We start from the raw sequence: 24,555 nt of genomic DNA on the forward strand, positions 1-24,555 counted from the left end.
TACAAATTTGCAACTTACGTGTAGTCATTTTACTCACTATAAATGTTTCAGTAGTGAAACAATAAAGCAGACTTCCTCCCACAGAAGGTGCTTGCTTTAACACAGACCGGCTGACCTAATTGTAAAAGTGAAGCTTTTGTGGAGCATAAACATTCAAAAGTCTTGCTAATGCCCACAATAACAGCACACTTATATTTATAATGTATTCTCATTCACTGACTGAATTTATACATTATACTTATTCTTTTATATTAGTGTGCAATAAATGTATCTTTAGCATGTGATAAACACCTGGTTTTTTGCCTGCCTGACTCCTAAGCATAACACAAGCATAGAGAAAATGGTCAGTGAGTGAAAACATCATTTTACCCAAAAAATAAAGCAGTAGCAGCAGAGCTAACATGAGACAGCATCAGGCTTCTTGTACAGACTGAAGATATACTTTTTGCATGCAGCTCTGAATTACACAACTGTTATTTTCCAGAGAAGTTGTCTTGCTGTAGAAGACTTGTACTGTCAAAAACCTTTGAGAGGTCCCGTTCTTGGATTAGGATGCAAAATCCTTCCTTATCAGCTAATCCAATATACCTCTAAGCACACTCATATTTGTAGTGGGGAGAGTTCTGACTATACAGTGTCATGCATGGAGCAATACACAACATTGTTTAAATATTTTGAAGAGTTTGGAGTACCTGGGAGTGACCAAGGGTGAAACACAAACCTCTGTTTCTCATACCCCAGTTCAGTAAGGCTCGGAGGGTCCCTACATCTTGCTGGTGCAAACAGAAGGTAAGAACTCGCACTAGGTCACAGGAAGGAGACCTTTGCCATAGAAAACATAATCGAGCTACTCAAGTTCAAAAGCAGTTTAACATGGGCCTCCATTAAATTATACAGTCAGAGCCCTTTGCCAAAAACAGAGTTAAAAGTGAAGGGATTTTTCTAGAATTCTAATATTTACAATTATTTGTACATATGTACATATTTATATATTTATTCATACCTGGACAATGTGACATTAAAGGGATCATTTATAATTTACAAATGAAACATTTTAAAAATGTAATTATACCATGAAATAAACCTTTGTTTATTGCTTGCCTTCCAGCCTTATGCTCACAATCTCACTATTGCACACATCTCCATGCTACATGGAAAATCTACATTTATATATAAATATATATGAAAATAAGGATATTTTAATTTTAATGTTCTGAGTAAAGTGCTCATTTTTTAACTACTGTTAATGAGAAAGGTTTAATCTGACAGTTAATTAGAGGGACTTCAAGGGAAACACACCTAGTCCATGCTTCTCCATTTCATTTATAACTTACATTTTCCTGATGTCAAGTCTGCCTTAACTATTAATTCTATTCATAATATGCATTTGTGACCTTGGCACCTATACTGTCACACAAAGTACAAAACAGAATCACATTAAAAGCAAAGAAAAAGCAAGAAAATAAACCAGCAAATGAAAGCAGTGTTTCTCTTTGTTGTTTTTAGCACATTTCCATGTCTTAAGATACTCTTTATTTGATTTTAGAAATATTTGTACAACTTTGTTAAACTCTGAACATATCTATTTTATGCACTATACTCAAGTACTGTACAAAACTGCAATAAATGACACTATACGACTACATATGTCTCTACTAGAAGACATCATCATAAAGGTGTATCTTTTTTTAAAGGTCAACTAATAACTGCTAATGTATGTGTGAATCGAAGTATTTTTGATTGGCCAAGTATACTAAAATCTAAATACAGTACACAGTTATTACTTATGCTATGATTTATCAGGCCTTTAGGGGCATAAAGAATCTTTGCAAAGGCTCAGATGAGAAACAATTTTACTGATCAGTATTAAATGTTCATATAAAATTGCAAGTGGCAGCTCCAATTTTGTTATATTTGTGTATATGAAATACAGTTGATACCTACTGAAAATGCATGACCTTTTATTAAAAAAATAACATTCAAATCTTAGCAAAACCATTTCTAGTATACAAAGTTGTTGTAAAGTTATGTCAGCGAAATGCAAAGTTGCAATTTACAAAAGCAGCAGTAAATTTTATTATATGGACAATTTCCTGAACTTAAGTCATGACTCTTGTTTCCCTCCAAAAGAATGCTTTCTGGGACAAGTACAGGTAAATATTTTAATGGCAGGTTTTAGGTTAACATTAAGCAAGGAAAGAGTGTATTATATTACTGATATACTTAACCCTGAAAGATTTCTGAGCACTTTTATGAACCTGACAATAATCCAATTAAGAACAAAATCAAAAAACAAAACAACAAAAAAATCCAACTTTGCTGAACCAGACAAACCTGGCTTAGCAACATCAAATAAATAAAACAGTGAAAAGAACAAGATTTTTCACTAGCAGAAGTTGGTTGAGATTGGAAATTTGATTAACACTTGCTTTTGCCTGAAATCAATTAGAAGGGTTTAATAAGAACTTCAAGCAGGACAGAAGAAAGAAACTTGTGGCTTTTGCCATATAGTAGTCTTTACTACCTCTTCAGCCTAACTAGTATCCAGAATGTTTGTGAACAATAGAACTGTACGAGCTCCATACTTTGTTATGTACATGGGTACCGCTATTGTATGAAACAATTACACCTTTTTAAAAAAATCACTTTTTTTAAATGACAGTTTCTTTCATTAAAGTAGAATTACTTTATAGAAAAATATTTTAACTTTAAATTAAAAAAATACTGTTCCTAAATAATTATGTAGGATAACATCTCATTTCATTGAACGGAGAGAATATAATTCTGTATATTTGAATCCTAGTTTAACAGAACTCTCCTGGGTATAACTTTTAAACAGCTGGCTATATTTGCCATGGGTGCTATCTGTTTACAGACCCATGAAATAACAGTGTGTCCCTCCTTTGGAGATACACCGATAAGACATCTATATACACTCTGTACATAATGGTTCACAGATTAGCAGTTATTAGTCGGACTGTACATAGCGAACAACCTATCTGATTAGAATGATTCTTTAAGTCCTCAGTGCAATTCAGATTTTAGGTTGATGGTGCAAAGCCAAGTAAGACAGGCTCCCTGTTTAAATATGTAGCCCAATACACTAAATTGAAAGTACCAAATAAGACTGGAAACACTATTCTAGACATTCTGTCAATTTTGCTAACACTGTTGAATGTTTTCTTTGCTTCCTGTGGCTTCGCTTCTGGTTTTGCCTTGTTGGGTTCTGCAGTTGTAGCACTCTTGGAGATAGTTGGTAGCACTGAGTCCTTGGTAATATTTGGAGCATAGTTGGCAACAGCAACTGCATAGGCATTGTTTTTCTTAATGACAGACGCTTTTTCTTTTTTCTATTGGAAGACAGCATGAAGTTAAATATTTAATGTGTATTTGCCAGAATAGACTTAATTAAACATCATTTCAAATGTAAAAGAAACAAACGAGTATGTTAAAATAAATACTAGCAATACCATGCTGATAAATTCAAATATAAAGAAAGACACTTCCAGTCTACCAAAAAAGAAGGTACAGGTAACATGAGAATGCTCTGAAAACATAGACTCTTACACTATCAAATGCCCGACTGAAGTTCTATGAGAAAGAATCTACTACTGCAATTGTAAGAATAACTGGAAAAGAGTTTTTTTCTCTAGCTGCTTTGTATCTGGCTCCTTACAATATAATTGCAAGATGTTTAAATGTTCTCTGTTAAAAGAACTGTAGGGAATGAATGGGTGGACTGGAAGAAAAAAAGATTACCTGGCATTGTAATAAAAGGAAAATTAGGCCATCTTTTCCACGTAAACCTAGTATCACTATTAATTGAACCTCTCATAATATACCACTAATGTATAATGAAATTTCAGCAATGGTCTACATTTTTAAGAGATTCTGGGGAAATATGTGTGTGTTTACATATATATACATAGACACACACACTGATGTCAAAAGATATTGCAATTGAGAGAAAGAAGGACTCAAGCCTAGTAGTTGCAGAAGCAAGCTGAGAACTAGTCCAAGAACTATTTCTGTTCTTCAGAAATTATTGTTTAGAAAATGTGTAACAGTGATGAATATGGGGATTAGAACCTAAAAAATAACAGAATATAAGTAGGGTGGAATTACAAGAATTTAATGAAGTTTAGCAAAGGGAAATTAAAGTCCTGCACCTCGGGAGGAATAACACCATGCACCGGTGGAGGTTGGGACTAATGGACTGAAAAGCAACTATGCAGAAAAGGCCCAGGGTGGACACCAAGTTGAACACAAGCCAGAAATGTGCCCTGACTGCATTACAAAGAGTGTTGTCAGCAGGCTGAGGGAGGTGAGCATTCCCATCAACTCAGCCATAAGAAGACACATCTATAGTGATGGACCCAGTTCTGGGCTCCCTGGTTCAAAAGACATGGAGAATGAGTCCAGCAAAGGATTACAAAGATCATTTAAGGCCTGAATCATTTGAAATATGAAAGGCTGAAAGCTGTGACTGTTCAGCCTGGAGAAGAGCAGGCTCGGGGGGAGTTTTATCAATGTATATAAATATCTGGTGGGACAAGAGACAACGGGCACAAATTGAAATACAGAATGTTCTACTTAAATATACAAAAATACCTGTTTTACCATGAGCGTGACTGAGCACTGGAACAGGATGCCCAGAGAGGTTGTGGAGTCTCCATCCTTGGAGATACTAAAAACCAGTTTGGATATGACCCTAAGCACCTGTCCCTGCTTGGGGTAGGGTAATTAAATTCGATGACATCCAGAGGTCCCTTCCAACCTCAGCAATTCTGTGTTTTTACAAGATTGTGTATGCTGTCAAATGGCTAAATTTCAGCCAAACCCAATCCAATGGAGACACTACGTCTATAGATAGATACAGGGATTTAAAGTTAAAGAGTATAAGCTTGAGTTTTTAAACATATGTATAGGTACACAGACTAGTTCTGCAACAAGACTGAATGTAATTGATTCACCATTTTACAGCAATCCCAAACTAAGGAATTTCCAATGACTGACAGGAAAGAATGGAAGAGAAGCTTATCAGGAAGCAAGGCTCTCCATATAGAATTTAGAAATAGGCAAATAGATATTAGATTTAGTCCATCTCTTTCACAAAATACAGAATTAAACAGATGAAGAAACAGTTAACTTCTGGCTGTTGTATTTGTTTGGTTTGACTTTTTTGATCTAATTAAAATGGCACAAGTGAAGGAATCCCTGTGACTTTTTTCCTACAGGTGCATTCCAAGTTTTTACTTCCACTGGGAGGCATCTACCCAATTTCCAATTTTAGTTTTAAATTAGCTCTAATTTGATGTTTATTAGGGCCATCTACAAATCTTGATAAGATCTTCATGGTTAGACGCTGTGCCCCTAATACCATGTCTCAGGAGATGGTGTCACATAAAAAGAAAATCTGGGATCGGGTGGGAATTCAGCATTGTTCCTTATTGATTGGAGTGTGAAAAAGGACTGATCAAACCTGTAGCTTGTCCCTTCACCTGCTTTTCTGTGAGACAAATTCCATGTTGACAGCACTTAGATGGGAATTTCCATATAACGTGAACACAGATGACTGTCACTGAGGAAACATATTTCACTCTATTTGGTGGAGAGTAAGCCTGGCTTTAGGTGCACAGATGCATTCGGCAAAAATAATTGCCAAATCTACTTACAAGAGGAACACTCTAACTGACCTATAATTCCTTCCTTTCAGACACACTTAAGTGTATTTTTAAAAGGTATCTGTAAAACCATTAAAGAGACCTGCATATAAAGATGAACCATACTTTTGTATGACAAGCTATGAGTGTGTTAAAAGTTTAGCTTTTTGTTAGGACAGTTTGAAGAAAATAAGAGAACTGGGCATGTGAATTGTATGTAAATCTTCACATAAAATGGATAATTTTATTTTTCTTGGGGAAGAAATGCTATCTTGCTGTTAAACAGCTGCCACTCCTAAGATCAGCAGACAACACTGTTATATTAATTTGAAGGAACAGCCATAGTATGATCAGAGATTTTATAAGGGCTCTCTACACTATTACAATGCCAGGGTAATATGCCTATCTGAAAAGCTTGACTTGTGACATGCTGATAAACTTGTGGCAATTCTGTATCTACTTCCAGCATGAGGGAACAGACCCTGAAGTTATGGACAGCTCATGACTTAATGGAAGCCACAGGAAATTATAAACAATGTACTTTTTCCTCTAATTCTCCTTTACCATTAATTGAACATTTTGTTTCTTTATGCATTTTGCATTCAAAGTGCTGAGAAACCACCAGTCAATTAAACATTGCTTTACATCTAATACTATCATCTAGGAAGCAAATAATATTCTACCTAATTTAAGGAGAACGATAGAAATCAGAGTATTCTTTATCATAAGAAATCCTTCTCCATTGGTAGAATCAGAGATTGAGATAGGAAAAATTACATAATACAGTCAGTCAGTCAAAACAAGTCAGCTTTAACAGTCATTCTGTGTTATTAAAATTGCAAACTGCAAAGCTTGTCACAAGTTTAGGAATATCACCAGTTAATTTTGTTCATGAAATGAGAAATTCTACCAGGTGAAGATTTCTTCATGCTATCACACCTACACTACTATCAATACCAGAAAATTAAGGCATGACTCTTTTTCTGCACACTCAGAGCAACAATGCATCATAGGTGAAGAAGTACTGAGAATTTTGTAAAATTGCTATTTAAAATAGTTTAAAAATCAATGTCTATATATCATTAAGGATAAGATTCAGAATACTGAAAATGTTCAAAAGCTCTAGATTTTGTTATTGCATTTTACATTTATGGGCATTCAGTTCTTTTTCTTATCCTTTTACCAGGAAAATTAATATACATTATATCTCTCTCTAATATTTTTCTCATTTCCAACTGAAATGGATTAAATAATAAAAAAGTGGTCAACCAATAAATCTAGATTAAATTTTCTGAATAAACAGATAAACAGTTGTATCTAAGAAGTTATGAAACAAGTCAGTTCCCAATGTAAAAAAGCAATGTGCTTGATATATAAACCTGGAATATTAACATTAGCTACATCAGGGCAGATATATTTTTGTTCAGGACTGAAAATACATCTACATTCTTTTGATTTAAAACATCATATATTATTTGTTTTTATCTAGCAAATTTTATCAAAACTATGCATTACAGCTGCTTTAGTGCAATTGAATGGAAATAGGGAAATTTCCTTAGGACTTACCTTATCATTCACTACACTTTTTCCATCCCAAGCCCATCCTCGTTTTGTGAAGTAATTTACAGTTGCAAATTCGATTAATGCAGAGAATACAAATGCATAACAAACAGCAATAAACCAATCCATAGCTGTTGCATATGCTACTTTGGGGAGTGAATTTCGAGCACTGATGCTCAGTGTTGTCATTGTCAAGACAGTTGTGACTCCTGCAAGGGGGAAAAAAACCACAATAGTAACAATTTTACTTGGATTATTAAGGTTAACAAAAATACAAACCAAAAATTATTATGGTATATTTGTGAACACAGGGGAAAATTTTCTTATCTAGGTTGGTGAAAGACTGCCAGAACCTTATTAAAAGCTGCATCTTGGGTTTCCTTTGACGTATTTTAGTTCAATTTTGTTGTCTGAACTACCGTTTTTTGAATCAGGTTAAGATTTTACTTATAGGAGATAGAAAATATATATATATATATATATATATATATTTAGCTATCAGGACAGGTAAGGAAAAAAATTAGCAATTCCTTAATGGAATAATAATATTTTGCAGCGTTAAGTAATAATGATTAATATGTTAATGTTTTGTGGATGGCTTCATTGCACTAACTGCAGATCTGGCACTCTTTCTCACTAACCATTCAGTGACATAGTTGAAGATATAAACAGTTAGTTTTCATTCAGGTAACATGGATTTTTTTTTTTTTTTTCCAGAACAGCATATTGTTTTGAAATGTTAGATTATTATAACTGTGTCACAAAAAAAGACTTCATGACCCAGGAAGAGTGTTTTTCACTGTGGCAGTTATTAAAAGCACTTCACAGTATTTTGTACATGATGAAGACCCAGTAGGAAGCCAGGAATCAAACTAAAAAAAAAAAAAATCAGAAAAAAGATAAACGAGAGGAAAGGAAGAACACTTTTTTAAATCAAGTTTTAGCAAGCAGAAATGCACAGCCACAAACACAGTCTCCATCCCTTAAGCAAATCAGTTCTCCCACTTGAGACTGAATCACACTTAGACAAACTGAACTATTCCCTTTGTGGCAAGCCATTGAATACGTCTCTAGAATTAAAAGCAACATAAAGTGATATACTTAGCACAGACCAACAAACCTACACTCCATTACGACAGGCAAAGCAGATGCCATGGCAGAAATATTAGTAACAGCACATCACAGCTTCAACAACTACACGCTCATAAAATTGTTGTAAAAGGATTCCCAAGAGAAAGTAAAGTCACTCTTCCTAAGACCGATCCTTCACTGTCAGCAACCTGTCACCTGGGTTCTGCAGGATTGACCTAGCTCAGATTTTCCTTCTGCTACAAGAGAAGCCTTTTTAAACTGCTGTGTGAGAGGAAAGAGAGGCAGCAATTACGCCTACTCAAACCTCTTTAGGCTTTGCAATTTCCATCCCTCCTGTGAAGAATCTCCATCTCTGAGGGTGCCACACAGGATGACAGAGCAAAGCTAAGCGGACTCAGCCTCAGTGTCACTCTCCCTTGATAACACTTCCAAAGGCCTGTGCAGCGGGGAAAACAAGGCACAGAAACTACCTGCTGAATCACACAGTATCCAGACACTTTAGCAAACATGATTTTGTAATTGCCATTTTTCAGCCTCCATAAATGAAAGTAGTGGATTTAATCTGGAATCAGCCATGACACTGTTAGCCTATACAATGAAAAGGAAGCAGCTATTATACTGTATTTTGTGAAAACGTGTAGACAATATATTTTGTAAAGAACTTACTCTCTCCTAACACTTACACAACATATGGCTTAATTATTTTCAGCACCTCAGGGAAAGGCAGTCTATCTTACATTTAAAATTATCACATGCAAATTTTAACACCAGTCCTGAGCTGCAAATAAATCATTTTAATTACATGGAAGTATCAGTAAAGTGATTGTTTCTCAGACATAAGGTGACCTTATCCACATGTAAATATATACGGTTGCTAAGGTAATGTGCTCTTTAAGTCCTACCTTTTAGAATAAACTAATCTTCTGGAAGCCCCATTGGCTTCTTCAGAAATTTAATTTAACTGTTGACCTTTCCTAGTCTCAATTAAAAAGTCACGAATTTACATCTTGTATCTTGGTACCAGTTGACAATTTCTCTAAAGAGTTAAGCAAACCACACCACTTTGGGACCCAAATGTCAATCAAACAGCCCATTGTCAGACAATTGCCAGTGCACTTTCATTTACTCGTTCACTCTATGAATTCAGACATGTTCAAGCTACCACTGTGATTTAACCTTTGGTAGCTTGAACATCAAAGTGGGAAAAAAATGGACACAAAATTTCAGTTGTGAAACCTGTCAGTATCGGAATCTCTAATATTTTTATACTTGCTATTTTTCTTCAGTAAAAAGACAGATGATTTTGTACAATATAGTTCATTTTAAAAATCAGTATTATGAAGTCTTCTTTACAAAAATGGACTGAATGGAAATAACCTGCCTCCTTGTCACTGCTAAATTTGATAGGACTGAAAAATTATTAATGTGGAAAAATATGGTCAACTTTCAAAACAAAACACAATTATTTCACAAAGATTTAACTTAAACACCATACACTGACCAGATCAAAAACATTCCTCTTTCCACTAATTTGTAACACTAGTGACCTAAAATTGGTATAAAACCCAGTGAGTACATTGTTCCCATACAATGAGGTAGCCAAACAATTAGAGAAAAACAGTCTTCTCTCCTAAATCATATACGACTATGGAGAGCCTAAATAATTTAACAGGCTATGTAAAGACTGCATGCTATCTCCCTATGACGTAGAAAGACCAGTTTATAGACATGTCAAGAACTATCATCTATAGCAGATATGGCACTTAGCAGGTGCCAGAAGGACATGGCCACATATCATCTTGTAAGAGACCATGAGCAGCCATCAATTTGTCTTTAAAAAGGATCCAAAACATAAACCATTGATGTATCTCTTCTCCAAAGAGGACCAAGCATTTTATACTTGACAGTAGATATAACCCAACATCATACAATTTTTTTGTCTCAGCAGTGCATGCTTATAAATGCTAAATATATACCACTACAGTTTTATCCATTCTGGAGCTATTTGATTGCCTAGGATTTTTTTATGGTGCCACTTTTAAAGTGGCATCTGTTCAGTGGAGGGAAGATACCAATCTCCAGGACTCCAAATTCAACACTTTCAACTGACACTAAACTTACATATGTGGAAAATACCAGCTCTGACATATTTTTGATTCCAGGACAGATGGATATCATCCAACATATGTTTTAAGTCAGACAGCCACCTTTGGGCAAACAATTTCTGTCACTCAGCAGTCTAGGGCACTGCCACACAACAGCAGAAGAGGTAAACTGAAAACCTAGAAATGGTTAACTAAAAACATTCAGTGGAAATTGAAGGAGTTATCACATAAATATTAAAATTAAAATCAAAATCTTGTCATGATGAATAGTTTATGCCCGCATCTGTGCGCAAGAAAGTCAGGCTACACCTTGACAGCAACAAACTCTTTTGGACTCTAATTTCACCTCTTGTGTATCAACTGATTTTTGTAATTTGAACAGATTTTAGTTAACTGTATCTGAAGGGGGCCTATAAGGATGTTGGGGAGGGACTCTTCATTAGGGACTGCAGTGATAGGACAAGGGGTAATGGGTTAAAACATAAACAGGGGAAGTTTAGATTAGATATAAGGAAGAAGTTCTTTACTGTGAGGGTGGTGAGGCACTGGAATGAGTTGCCCAAGGAAGTCGTGAATGCTCCATCCCTGGTGGTATTCAAGACATGGTTTAGTGTGGTGTCCCTGCTCATGGCAGGGGGATTGGAACTTGATGATCTTAAGGTCCTTTCCAACCCAAACCATTCTATGATTCTATATCATGTCCTAGCCTTCTCATGTTAGAATGCAGACGCATCCTTTGAAAATGACATGGTCATTCGGGTGACATGGTTTAGTGGGAGGTGTCCCTGCCCATGGCAGGGGGGTTGGAAATAAATTATCTTAAGGTCCTTTCCAACCCTAATTATTCTATGATTCTATGATTCTATAATGAAAGCCAAAGGCCTAAACAGTGAGCTACTAAAGAACATTTCTGTAACAAAAGTGGTATTCAGCTTTGCAAACAATTTGTACAAAATGCCTAAAATGTGTTCTATTTCTTATAAGATCATGCTACTCCTCCCACAATTTTATCTTTTCACCAGAACACTTTGCAAAGATACACAGGGTGGTTGAAGAACATTTCACAAAAGGATTGATAAATTGCTCTTTTTGTATGAGGAGACTAATTCAATTGCTTTATTATTTCACTCTTTTTTTTTTTTCTTAAAAGTAATTGCAAATTTTGTTAGGTACTTAGATCACCCAACCTGGCCCAAAACCTGAAAAGATTTATAAATACAAATAACATAGCAGAAATAAAAGATTGTTGTACCTTTTTGAAAGATACAGATTGCTGCCCATTTTATCACGCCAAGAGTAAAAAGGTGGAGGTCTAAACAAAAGCTTAAAAATTCTGGAAATAGTGTAATTTTGAAGTATTATACCATAACTGTGGCTACACACCACACTGTTTCTTTTTTATTAATGTAATGTATATGTATTACTTGAGAATACAATACAAAGGAAGTTTACATTGATTTTGCTTAGACACTGGCAAATAAGTCTGAATTGTCCTGGGTTCAGCTGTAACAGTTATTTTTCTTCTTCGTAGTAGCTGGTGCAGTGCTGTGTTTTGGCTTTAGTCTTGAGAACAACGCTGATAACACACCAATGTTTTAGTTGTTGCTAAGTAATGCTTACCCTGATCAAGGATTTTCAGTCGCTCATGCTCTGCCAGTGAGGAGGGGCACAAGATGCCGGGAGGAAGCAGAGACAGGACACCTGACCCAAACTAGCCAAAGGGGTATTCCATACCACAGCACGTCATGCCCAGTACATAAACTGGGGGGGCATTACCTGGAAGGGGGATTGCTGCTTGGGTCAGGCTGGGTATCAGTCAGCGGGTGGTGAGCAATTGTATTGTGTTTATTGTTTTCTTTTCCTTCTCCTCTTTTAGCTTTATATTCTCTCCCCTTGTTATTTCCCTTACCATTATTAGTGGTAAGTAGTATTAGTTTTGTACTGTAGTTTAGTTACTCAAATGTTCTTATTTCAACCCGTGGGAGTTACTTCTGTTGCTTTTCCTCCCCATCCTGCCTAGGGTGGGAGAAGGGAGCGGGTGAGTGATTGGCTGTGTGGTTCTGAGTTACCAGCTGGGCTTGAACGAAGACAACAACTAAAGCCGAGCAGTAAGTGCTATTTACCCTAACTCCAGTAAAAGTTACATATCATTATGCCACTATTGGAACATGAGCTACTGTCTTGACACACCACTGAGGTAAGAAGACATATTAATTTGTTTGCAGCCACCTCAGTCACTCAAGGTCTACAGTTTCCCAGGTATGCTTGCCCACTGCCTACCAGTAGTGTTATACCTACAGCTAGCAGAAATTCCCAATTAAGAAATTATAGACTTAAAGTTGTGAGTGCTGGGATAACTCTAAAGGCACAAATGATAATCAGCAACATGTGAAATTAGAAACAAATAAAGACAGTTGAGGTTTTTTTCAACAGAATGGGAAAATATAATTTGTATATATAGAATTGTTCAAAAGGAAAGGTCTACATTATTGAATTACCATGTAAAAATAACCAGAAAGCAAATCTACACTTTTCTTAGGTTCCCCTTTCTGTGCTTGTACATAGTCTGCCTATTTCAGGTCTAAATGGCTTTTTGCTTCAAAATGTACAGTAATTAATATAGGTTCAGAAAAGATAAACCAAGAACAAGCAAAATGTAGGGACAGGAAAGTAGCATAATAATATGATCACAGAGAATACAGTCTTGACAAAAGAACATGACTATGTGAATTTAATATTCTGCATCTTGGACAATGTACTAAAAAAATAATACAACTCCTAATTTTTGTTCTTGCCTGCTTTGGGTATCAAACTATATATATATATATATATATATATATATATATATATATATAACTACATTCCTTTTAACAGTGTCATTCCTATTCTGTGTGAGAGTTAAACTACATAGATAACTATTAAACCACATAGATAACTATAGCACTAAGAAAACTAATTTCTGATTTTTCTGTCACCTGCCTGTAATGCTGCAATTCAAATATATGTGATGTTTCTAAATGTTATGACCATTAAAAATGGAGAATTCAATAAGCTGCACAAGATTAGCTTTGCTAACATTGTTGACACTAAATGAGTAACAATAAACACATTACTAAATGAAACAGATTGTAGTCTTGCACTAAATGAAGGCTTCATGAACCAGCCTCATTCCCTTTCGTTAAAAATGCAATCAAATGCTTTTTGAATTTATCTGCCACAGAAAACACATTCAAGACTTAATTAATGATGAAAAAACTTTCTTCTTCCACTAATTTAAAGCCAAGTTGAAACAATGTAACATTAGTCCATAATTCATTTGAGATAACTTAGGTCAACAATATTAACGAGATGCCATAAAGGAAAGGGATTAAGGAGCTCGATTATAAAAGAAGTTTCATTCTACCAAGCCCTTAATGTTACACTAGAACTTGAAACTACATTGCAAGAGAACAGAAAGGGGAAAGAAAAGTAACTTCTTTCAAACGTTAAATAATAAATGGTAAGTGCTGCTTTGAATACCTGGCAGTTATGTTTCTTTGAAAGCACCAGTATACTCCAGGAGTTAGTCCTTTCCAGGACTTGCTGGCTCTCAAGAAGATACTTGAAATAAATTTCTTATTTATTCTGACAAACACTTTATCAAAACTAATACTTTCTACTCAATAATATTTTAACATTTATACATTAATTATTGCTATACTATTATATCTATATACTCAGGATGTTATTATGTTTATACATTATGTAGAATATATTATTGTTATATCTATATATTTATTATACAATGCAAAGATGGGTATCTAGTGGCAACTCCTTATAAAAACTAAAAATTAAGTATGATCAATAAAAATGTAAAGTAAAATCTCCCACAAGTTTTATATTCCCTGCTGGAAGTAGCTTATTTTATTAACTTAGCTGTAGTATGGGCTTCATGTATCACTGCTGGAGTATATGTGAAAGTACCACCCAAATAAGATCTTGAGTATACCTGCCCAACTCTAATTGCCAAGATTAATTCAGTAAGAGGCAGAAAACAGTAAGAAGCAATAGATGAACTTTGCTATGAAACTGTACCTAAATTCACAGTTTAGAAACACATTTAGGCAGGAGACCAGAAGGGTATCATAACTATAGAATCATAGAATGGTTAGGGTTGGAAAGGACTTTAAGATCATCTAGTTCCAACCCCCGTGCCATGGGCAGGGACACCTCACACTAGACCATGTCACCCAAGGCTCTGTTCAACCTTGCCTTGACAGCTCCCAGGGATGGAGAATTCACCACTTCTTTGGGAAACCTGTTCCAGTGCCTCACCGCCCTCACAGTAAAGAACTTCTTCCTTATATCTAACCTGGACTTTCCCTGTTTAAATTTGAACGCGTTACCCCTTGTCCTATCACTACAGTCCCTGATGAATAGTCCATCCCCAGCATCGTTATAAGCTCCCTTCAGATACTGGAAGGCTGCTATGAGGTCTCCACGCAGCCTTCTCTTCTCCAGGCTGAACAGCCCCAACTTTCTCAGCTTGTCCTCATACAGGAGGTGCTTAAATCCCCTGATCATCCTTGTGGCCATCCTCTGGACTCGCTCCAACAGCTCCATGTCCTGCTTATGTTGAGGACAACAGAACTGCACTCAGTACTCCAAGTGAGATCTCATGAAAGCAGAGGCGAAGAATCACTTCCTTCGACCTGCTGGTCACACTTCTTTTGATGCAGTGACAATTGCTTCCAGTAAGTATGAGGACTGGGAGATTCATCTGGGGCTATGTGATTAGAGAAGCCACCAGCATCTTATGCTGACAATCTCACCTAGAATGTAAAAGAACATTAAGAAATAGCTCCTAAGGGGAACTCCAACCCAATGCCAAAGGCTAAGCCCAGGGTGCAAACGCTGCATACAGGGGCTAGTCTGCTCTATCAGATAGAGCCTAGACATGTCTTGCTCCCCTGGGTTCAGGGCACCAGTCTAAGCTGGTCTGAATGGGACGGAACCCTGACTGGTGCATGAGGGGCATGTCTGTGTGGCAGCAATAAAACACTAGCATAGAAATTGCTATCTCCTCAATATACCCACTGTGTTTAGTACACATATTTTAGATTTTATGTCACTGGGTCGTGTGATTCTGTTCTTGCAGCCATCTTACCCAGTTCCCTCAAGACATCCTGAAACAGGACACTGTTTATTATCCATATTATGCTAAACCCCCAGGAGAATAAAGCAGCAGGCTGCCATGCAGGTATTACTTATTTCCAAAGAAAACACCATAAATTTAAAAAAAAAAAAAATCAGAAAGAAAGAGGTATGCAGGAAGGGACACAACATTTCACACAAACTGTCCTAATGCCTTGTTACTGATGACACAGTAACAGAAAGTGCATTTTAAGAAAAGAAGATGTGAGACTTTTTTTGGACAGACCAGTTACACTGCATTAAATGTACAGGAGGGAGTACAAGGGGCAAAGTCAGAGATATAGAAGGATTTGACAGTATACTTGTAAGGCTGTAAAATAGGAATGTGAATTCTGATAAGCAGAAATGGACACATTCACAGAAGATTTTGGAGAAAGACAGAAAAAAAAAAAATCGGATGGATAATTGCCTGGGAAAACATGGTAGAATTCTGGTCCCACTAAAATCACTGATCCATTTCATCTGCCTTCAGTAAGGCTCATATTAGAATCTGCAATTTTCACAATGCTTTGTGTGGCATTTTGTCTACCAGGAGAGACAGTAAGTGAGTTTGACCTATTTTTTGAAGACTGCATAGTGTTTACTGATGACTAATCATATGATTTATGCAGCATTTCTGATGGCTGATTTCACACAGACATTGCTTTCCCTCTTTTGTTGTGCTAGTCTCTTTTCTTTAAAAACAAACAAATTAAAATAACTTTCAGTTATGCAAATAAGAAAGACATTTGTTACTTTGCTTTGCTTTAATAAAGAAGAAAGCAAAACCTTATTGCAAGAGAAACAACATTATTTTGCACTGTTGATGTTCACTGCGTTGTGGTACATTCCAATTTGAATTAGTGGGAGGGTTTTGCCCACACTCCCAGAATAGGGTTAATTTTAAACAACTGCAGCTTACAAAGTTTAACACATTCAAATAATTCAACAAATTCAACTTTAATTTGCTTAATTTAAAAAATATATTTAGAAATATGAAATTAGAAATATGCTTATCTACCAAGTACCAAAGTATTATTCATATAATAAATATTAAGGTAAGAAAGACATTTCAGAAAATAATCTAAATTTACTTTTTAAATAGAAACATTATTGTCTTTTTATATTTTGTGAAAACTTTTTCCTCTCAAAAGAGTCACAGATATATGGACAATTTTCTCCTAAGCACTAATTTCAAAAAATCTTCAGGATTTTCAGGAAATCTGTGAGCTGTAATTGAAACCTATTTGGACTAGAAAGAGTATCACATTCTACAAGCACACCAATTTGGATGAAAAAGGCCTTTACCAAGCATACTTCAGAAATGCTTCCTAACAGCTTCATCTGTCACAAACAAAGCTAACACTGCCCAGTATACTCACCAAAAACTGTCCTGGCAGGTACAGATTCTCTGTTCAGCCAGAATGACACTTGAGAGAGAATCACAGTCATGATACAGGGCAGGTAAGTCTGAATGACAAAATAACCAATTTTTCTCTTCAAGTGAAAATGAGCCGTCATTACTGTATATTCGCCTAGGAGCCACAAACAAACAAAATATAATGAAAAAAAGGTTATCATCTTAAGGTCCATTTCTTTGGTAAAAAAGAGTTTGGTATATTTAGGTGAACCAAATGTGTTAGGGTTAAATTCCACAGAACATATTTTGTAGTAGAAAGCATCCCGCAGAATATAAGAAAGTTTTTGAGCACAACCACATCTAATTCCCATTGAGCTCCCAGGAAGATCAGTGTTCAGGAATTTACAGGAACTCTGTATGCCCTGACAAGAACCTTAGTCTTGCAGCCTTCTGCACATGAACAACATTCTGTGTTCACACAAAGGCACCCTGAGAACTTAATCTCAGTCAAAAGGCAATCATGGGGGTCCATCACAGCCTGGTGCATGTAGGAACACAGTCTAGAGTCTGGTAGAATGTTTAATGCCAAAAACATGATGAACGGGGAAAATGGCTGAAACTTGTATGCTTCACCATTTAGTAGACAAAAAGTGTCATTTATCACATGAAATTAAAAAATTATCCCAGTCTTGGGTTAAAAACATTAGGATTCAAGGCTAAGCTCCAGATACAGCATTAAAAAAACAGTTAGTGGGGAAAAGATCACCTTTGCTATCACCAGTTTACTTATTAACTTGAAAGAGTCAATAAAGTGCTATGTTTTACATGTACCATACATTAGTACACTTTGCCTACCATCTCACATTTTGCAAGTTTTTTTTCAAAGCCTTCCAACACCATCAGCAATGCCTATGTTCTTCATAGCTAAGTGAGTGCCTTTTTTGTCAAAATTACTTTTACTAACCTGTACTAGATTTAACAGTCTCTTTTCCAATTGTTTGGCCTAAAAGATCATACTGATTCAATCTTGAGCCATCTGGTGCCACCTGCACTGAATCTGAAGCATTATAAGTCCAAATGTATGTCACTTCTGAAGTTGTGTATGCATCTGTGGGAAGTAAGATAAAATATTTCGTCAGAAATTTAAACAGTTGCTATCAAAACTCATAGAATTAGAAGAGTTGACACCATAAACTTACAATTATATGGGAAAAATATGCTTTGACATTTAAAATAGCTTTACTGTAGGGTAAATGCCTATTGCAGCATGGGAAGAGGACACTCATTTGTGATCTTATCAACCACAATTTACTGCTACTAAATTATGAACAACGTACCTTCTACACTGTTAAAAGAACTTGTCAGAGATCAAATATTATATGTATCCTAAAACTCGTGTAAACAGGATGAGAAAAGCATCAGAGTGCAAGATTTAGAATGTACAACATTTCTGAAAATTCATTCCTGTATTGTTCTGACTTTCTATTGTCCCCACTCTCCACTTTGGGATTGTATCATAAGCATTTTAATATTAACTGAAATTCATACATAAACATGGGAAGTCAGGTTCAGTGATAATGCCGTTAACAAATTTGTAATTGCTCTGTGCCTTGCCCTGTGTATCCTCTTAAATTTTATTCATTAGCATCTTTTTGTGGAACACACTGACATTAAGCAGGCTGCTTGCTCTCTCAGTACATGCACTTAACCTAGGGTTTGTCAAAATAAACTAGAATGAAAGCAAATCAAAAATAGATTTTAAATAGTTTATTTTAAACTGAATTTTAAATAAATGCCTCTCCCATAAGTAAAAAAGAAAGTAATTGAGTATGTCTTGCTAGTTTTTCCAGTCTAACACCCTACTAACAAATGGAAAATGAAAGGAAAGTGGTAAACCACTGATGGAAGAAACTTTGTGTTCAGTTTGATTGCCTCAGATAAGTACATTTTAAGTCTTATACCATAACTGTACTGCAGTGGGGAGGAAAAAAAAAAAAAAAAAAAAGAAAAGGAAAGAAAGAAAGAAGCAGCAACATTTTATTTCTGTTGGGCTGCAAACATTTTTGCTTGAGAAATATCTGAAGGCCCAGAAAGCTTTTTCATGCAAGTAGCTATAGATTACACGACTAACAAAATCTAGCAGGTGGGTAGCATGTAGAGATTTTTAACAATTCCCTTTTATCTTTCCAGCTTCCCACAAGACCACCTCTGCTTTAACGCAAACCAACAGTATTGCCAACTGCTGATTTGTCCCAGTTCCCCCCACTGTTGGCTAGATGTTATGGTAAGGATAAAGAAAGGCTATTAAGCTATCTATTAAGCTACAGTTTCTCCAAAACATTCTGTTTGGGTTTTCTCCTATGTATAAAAAACCCCCACCCAAACAGACACACATACAGGCTTGTGATCCTCCTAGCAATGTAAGAGTAGCAGCATATGAAGAGCTGCAACAAGTATATATCACTGGCAAACTTGTCTCAGCTAAACCAAAATCCTCAGGATTCCTGCTTATTTTTATGACTACTCATTATTCAAATTCTATCCCAGAATAACAGCTGAAAAATGTACAGCAGTCTAGAAATGAGTTGTCAGTAAAGAAATAAAATGAGTGTGAAGCCATTGTAAATGGACAGAAATAAGAGTCCTGTGAATGTGTACAGGCGAGTATGAGGGAAATGAAAGACAGATTTTCTAAAATCACATTGTTTACAGTTTTAATTTTCCTTCTTACTAGAAAACCAGAAATCATGGGCACAGAACAAAGAACAAATGAGTAAGCAAAAAAGACCCAACCAAATAAGGCTCCATATGAGTCTTTTTTCTTACCATACCTTATAAATCAAACATACTTTGCTGTGCACATATATATATATAAGTATTAGACAGCAGCTGATTTCAGCTAACATCTCTAGTGTTAGTTAAGCTGTATTATATATTATACATAAAATATTTAGAGATGGGTAATGCTCCATGATACAAATATTATTATTTCTAATGATCTTTTATCTCCATAGCCAAGTTTTCCCTCTAGCATAGAAGCATCATCAGAAGGACAGGCTTGGTTTAATTTGCTTCAAACTCCAAGGAAAAGAAGTATGCCAGGGTTATGGGAGGGAGTGTGCATAGCGCCCTGACAATATTCACCCAATTAATGCTGTCCTTAGTGGCAGCTTACCACCTGTTTTGTAACCTGTGGTGTAAAATTAGCCAGAATTTAAAGGTAATAACTAGTTTCCTCAAAAAAAAAAAAATCTCTTTCCTAGGCTCAGCAGAGAATGTAGACTGCAGGCAAAGAAAAAAAGAAAACCTTTCAGTGTACAGAATCCAGGACATAAAAATAATGTGATTCTAGTTCATGAAGAAGAAGAAGAAAGGCTGTAGTACAGGTAAATGGAGCTAGGCTGCTCTTAAAGTAATACTACTGAGATCAAAGTTCACCTGTTTATAACATGCAGATGTGCTAAGAAGTGAATTTTTTTAACACAAGAAACCTTCATTGATGAAGAATGTAAAAACAAATCTCACTAATAATAATATAGAGAAAGTAAGCGTTTAAATAAGTGAAAAAACCCAACCCATTATTTGAAGTCTTTAATCTGCTCTTCATTAATACTACATGGGCTACATGCTCCCAGGTCTGCATTTGTCAGTATGGTTTGAACACTGGAATAAAATGCTGAACTAGGTGTATAGTGTTTATTATTAACTGGAGTCAAGAAAGCTTTAAAATACATTAGAAGATACCACACAAAGAGATTTTGATATATCAGGTTACAAACCTTATAAAAAGAACCATTTTGTGTTTAAACTTCTCATGTAACAACCTGCTGAAACAAAGTGATTGTGAGCAATATTAGGTATTCTCTAACCTAGGCTATATTTATTACATACTTACAGCTGCCAAATTTCAATGGGCATGAGTGGGCATCCATAGGGAAGTCCTCCAAGTGCATTGGACATTCAGCTTGGACTGTAAGCCTAAAAGGCAAAAGACCACTATGCATTTAAGTCAGCTAACAGTACAAAAAAATCACTTCAGCAGAAGTGAACAGAGTTCATGCTGTTTTAGGAGATGAAATTGAAATGTTACATTAAACTAATTAAAATTTAAATTAGCTCTTGCTTCTTCCCTTTTATGTGTTCCTTTGGAAGGCATTGACTTATCACATCAAAAACTTGAAAGAGCTGACCTCAAAACTATGAGCAAAGGCCATTTAAATGAAAATATAAGTTATGTAACCATGTAACTGCTGGTTGTTAAGAACAGTCATTTTCTTCTCATAATATTCTGAGGTACATTTGTGATTATATGACTCTCAAAGGCTCATTACAAAAGCACATAAATACAGTTAATTTGCCAAAGGACTGTGCTCCGTAGTTTCCTGGGGCTTTTTTTTTTCTGTTTGAATTGAAGATGTGGAAGACATAGACAAAACCCCATTTGTGCTCTTTGTAAAGATTGCTGATATTACTCATTCTCCATGTTACCTGCTAATATTATTTTTATGTACATATAATCATGACAATATGTAAACAATTCATTCACTTTTGCTTCTTTTGTGAAAAAATCCCACCAATATCCCAGTATCAAATATAGGGATTAAAAAAAATAATCAAAAGTTTGAAGAAGGATTTTGATAGACTTTTCTTTCTTGTTATTTTTAAAACAAACAATACAAAACTCTGTTTCTCCTTCCTATCTTGTAAGTCTTCTCTGGTTAGAGATTTTTTTTCTGGATGTCTTCATTCCTCTTTATCCAGCCTCAAAAGTCAGCTACATCCTCCTGTACTCCCAGTGGTTCACAGTCATTGTATTCCCCACTATGTTTTCCCAGCCTTCTGTCCCAAAATATTACATATTACTATTCCCCCACTCCACAGAAAAGTGAAGTCAAGGGGCTGAGAGAGAGATGAGTCAGCAAACAGCCGAAGGTGAAAGAACTGCATGAGCCCCTGATATAAATCACACTATGATTTAAAATATACAGATAAAAATCGCTGTTAAAAATCTAGACAATGAAAACAGTTTACACATTAATCTCACACCCTCAGAAGCAACATACTTAAAAGTCAGGAAAAAGCTTAGTTAATTCTAGCTGATATGACCAATCTTTTGTTTTCTAAAAAAATCATAATGCTTTCAAACAGTATTTCTTATTATTTATAGCATATAATTACAATGCCTTCTGGAGGAAGAAAATTTCAGTCAATTTATACAAATACAAGTGCAAACATTGATTTGAGCCCGTGCAAAAATACTATAAATGGGGGTCTCTATTTCCAGCAAACCTTTCTGAACCTCTCCAAACCTCTCCAACCACCACATCATTCAACATTATTACCAGTCTACCCATCAACACCCAGTACTCTAAGTGTGTTGTGTAGTAAATCAGATGCTGGTATTGCTGCATGGAAAAAATGCACAGTACATGCTTGCTTTACAGCTCATATTTTGTATTTTCCTTAGCCTGGGAATTTTAAGTCTATCTTTACAATAAATTCAATTTATTAAATATTCTCAAAAAAAAGACAAACTAATCAGATATTTCTGGAAGTTTGGATAAGAATTTTCCAGAAAACTCATATAGGTAACATTATTGCAGAAAGAATAATCAAAGAAGAAATCAGTCTTATACAACTGCTGCTTATGCATATGCAAACATAATATTTATAATTTTTCACAAATTATTTTATAAGCAAATTTCATACATTTTACCATCTAAATGTTTATCTTAGCTGCTAATCATACACAGGATGCAAAAAATAAAATTCTAAGTAAAATATTGTAATTAGATATAAAGAAAGATTTATTACAGAGTAAGACATATTTTCCCTGTAGTTCCTGCTGGAAAGAATTTGAGGCCTTATTAACCCTTTCTTCTTCCTCTTTATTTCTTATTACCATTGATCTTAATAGTAAATTTGTTTAAGGACTCATGGTTTGATACAATGGGTGCAGTAGCAGGAAATTAACATATACTATTTTAATTGTTCTGAGATAGAGTTGGTAAACTTTGAATATTCTTAACAGTTCTTACACACTGATTTCATCCGAAGGTCTCAAAGCACTTTATGCAGGTGATCAGTATCTTTTAATAGATTATAGAGCCATGAAATCTGAGAAACATGTAGGAAAACGTAGGAAAACTGACTCAACTCATAGTCAGCCAACAGATTCGTAACAAAACTAGAAACAAAATGTGTTTTCCTAGCTTTTTTTCTGCTGGGACAGAAATGAAACAAAGGAGAGTACTACTGCAACCAAGTTGTTATCTTGAAAAATCACATCAAAAAATAGCTTAGGTAGAGAACAGACGAAAAGACTTACCTCATGGTGTACAAGAGAGTCCCATCATCTTGGATTCGTAGAAGCTTGTTTGGCATTGTCATGTTATGAGCCACTGACTTCTTCCCATTGTGAAAAAATGTATCTGGAGTCCAGATTTTGCTGGCCATTAAGTTGTTTAATCGAAGAATGTTCATTGGGCCCTTAAACTTTAATCTCTCATCCTTCCATCTCTGACGAAAGAAAACATCTATTGTGTATTCCTGTAACGGAATAAAGATATGCTTGGTTTTGATGCAACGAAACATTAATCTGCTTTTTGAAAGCCAAAGTAGAAAAGCTCTGCTTGCAAAAATTCCTTTGGTAAAATTGTCAAGGGAGAACAACCATCACACAAAATTGTATAATTCTGAGAATAATAAATAGGAAGTCAATTATTAAAGGTATGACATTCTCATTCATGGTTGCTAGCTGTTGTTTGTATATTGCTCCATTCCTATCTTTAATTTATGTACCTGTTGCAGACAGTATGTGTGACAAAGGTAATTTCAGAAAAACATAGCTATTTTACATAAACAGGTAAGAAAAAAATACACAGAAGAATATTGAACAGAAGAATATTAAATAGTTCCTGCAGCAGATGCACCTGAAGAAGGATAACCCAGCATTTCAAGAGCACAAGAGAATGGCTGAGACTGGAAGGAAGGAAACAAGGCTACCCATAAAGGGCACAATATATTGAAGCAGAGTGATATAAGGAAGATTTTTCCAAACAGGAAAGTAAGGCTCTGCAGTGATATGGATTTTATTAATAGGAGTACGTAAGTAGGGAACAATAGCTGATGATTTAACAGGTGACACTGTCTGCTGAACTTTACTCTGATGCCTTATATTGGGAAGGAAGCACAGTCTGGAGAAAAGGATGTAAGCAGAAACAGACTGATGACCTAGACCAGATGCAGGGTATCCCATCTGCTAGATTTTGTAGCTTTCCTAAATATACAAGAAAAAAAAGAAAATACACTGATAATATAAATTCATCAACTAACTTCAAATTGGACCTGTAAATGCATTTAGTGGTTTGCTACTGTCAGCACAGAATACAAATTGGAAGTGGAAGAGCTTACAAACTTTATTGGAAGCAAACTGTATTCTGTGTATTGGCAAATGCAACCTTGGTGCAATTTCAGTTTTGTTGCACAGGTGCAAAATGGACCCACTGTTTCAAAATATTAGCATGTTACAACAGTCTGTAGTATTGCAATTACACTGTAGATGCTACAGTTTACACAAACCATTTTTGAGTAAATTATCTTT

At 35.4% G+C, this 24,555-nt stretch overlaps 1 protein-coding gene across 1 annotated transcript in view; it reads right to left on the minus strand.

Moving 5' to 3' along the window:
• Window positions 1-3,041: 3,041 nt before the first annotated feature.
• GABRA2 (gamma-aminobutyric acid type A receptor subunit alpha2) overlaps window positions 3,042-24,555 on the minus strand; it is a gene marked incomplete at its 3' end in the record, with an annotated part of 64,299 nt that continues 42,785 nt past the window's right edge. Inside the window, exons 4-9 of the mRNA XM_080612907.1 lie at window positions 23,281-23,501; window positions 20,848-20,930; window positions 17,917-18,060; window positions 16,975-17,127; window positions 7,230-7,432; window positions 3,042-3,350 (exon numbers count right to left, since the gene is read on the minus strand). Of these exons, the coding sequence (XP_080469033.1) occupies window positions 3,042-3,350; window positions 7,230-7,432; window positions 16,975-17,127; window positions 17,917-18,060; window positions 20,848-20,930; window positions 23,281-23,501 (1,113 nt within the window). The remainder of the gene's footprint in view (window positions 3,351-7,229; window positions 7,433-16,974; window positions 17,128-17,916; window positions 18,061-20,847; window positions 20,931-23,280; window positions 23,502-24,555) is intronic.

This window comes from Psittacula echo (assembly GCF_963264785.1).
Source record: "Psittacula echo genome assembly, chromosome: 1".
NCBI lineage: Eukaryota > Metazoa > Chordata > Aves > Psittaciformes > Psittacidae > Psittacula > Psittacula echo.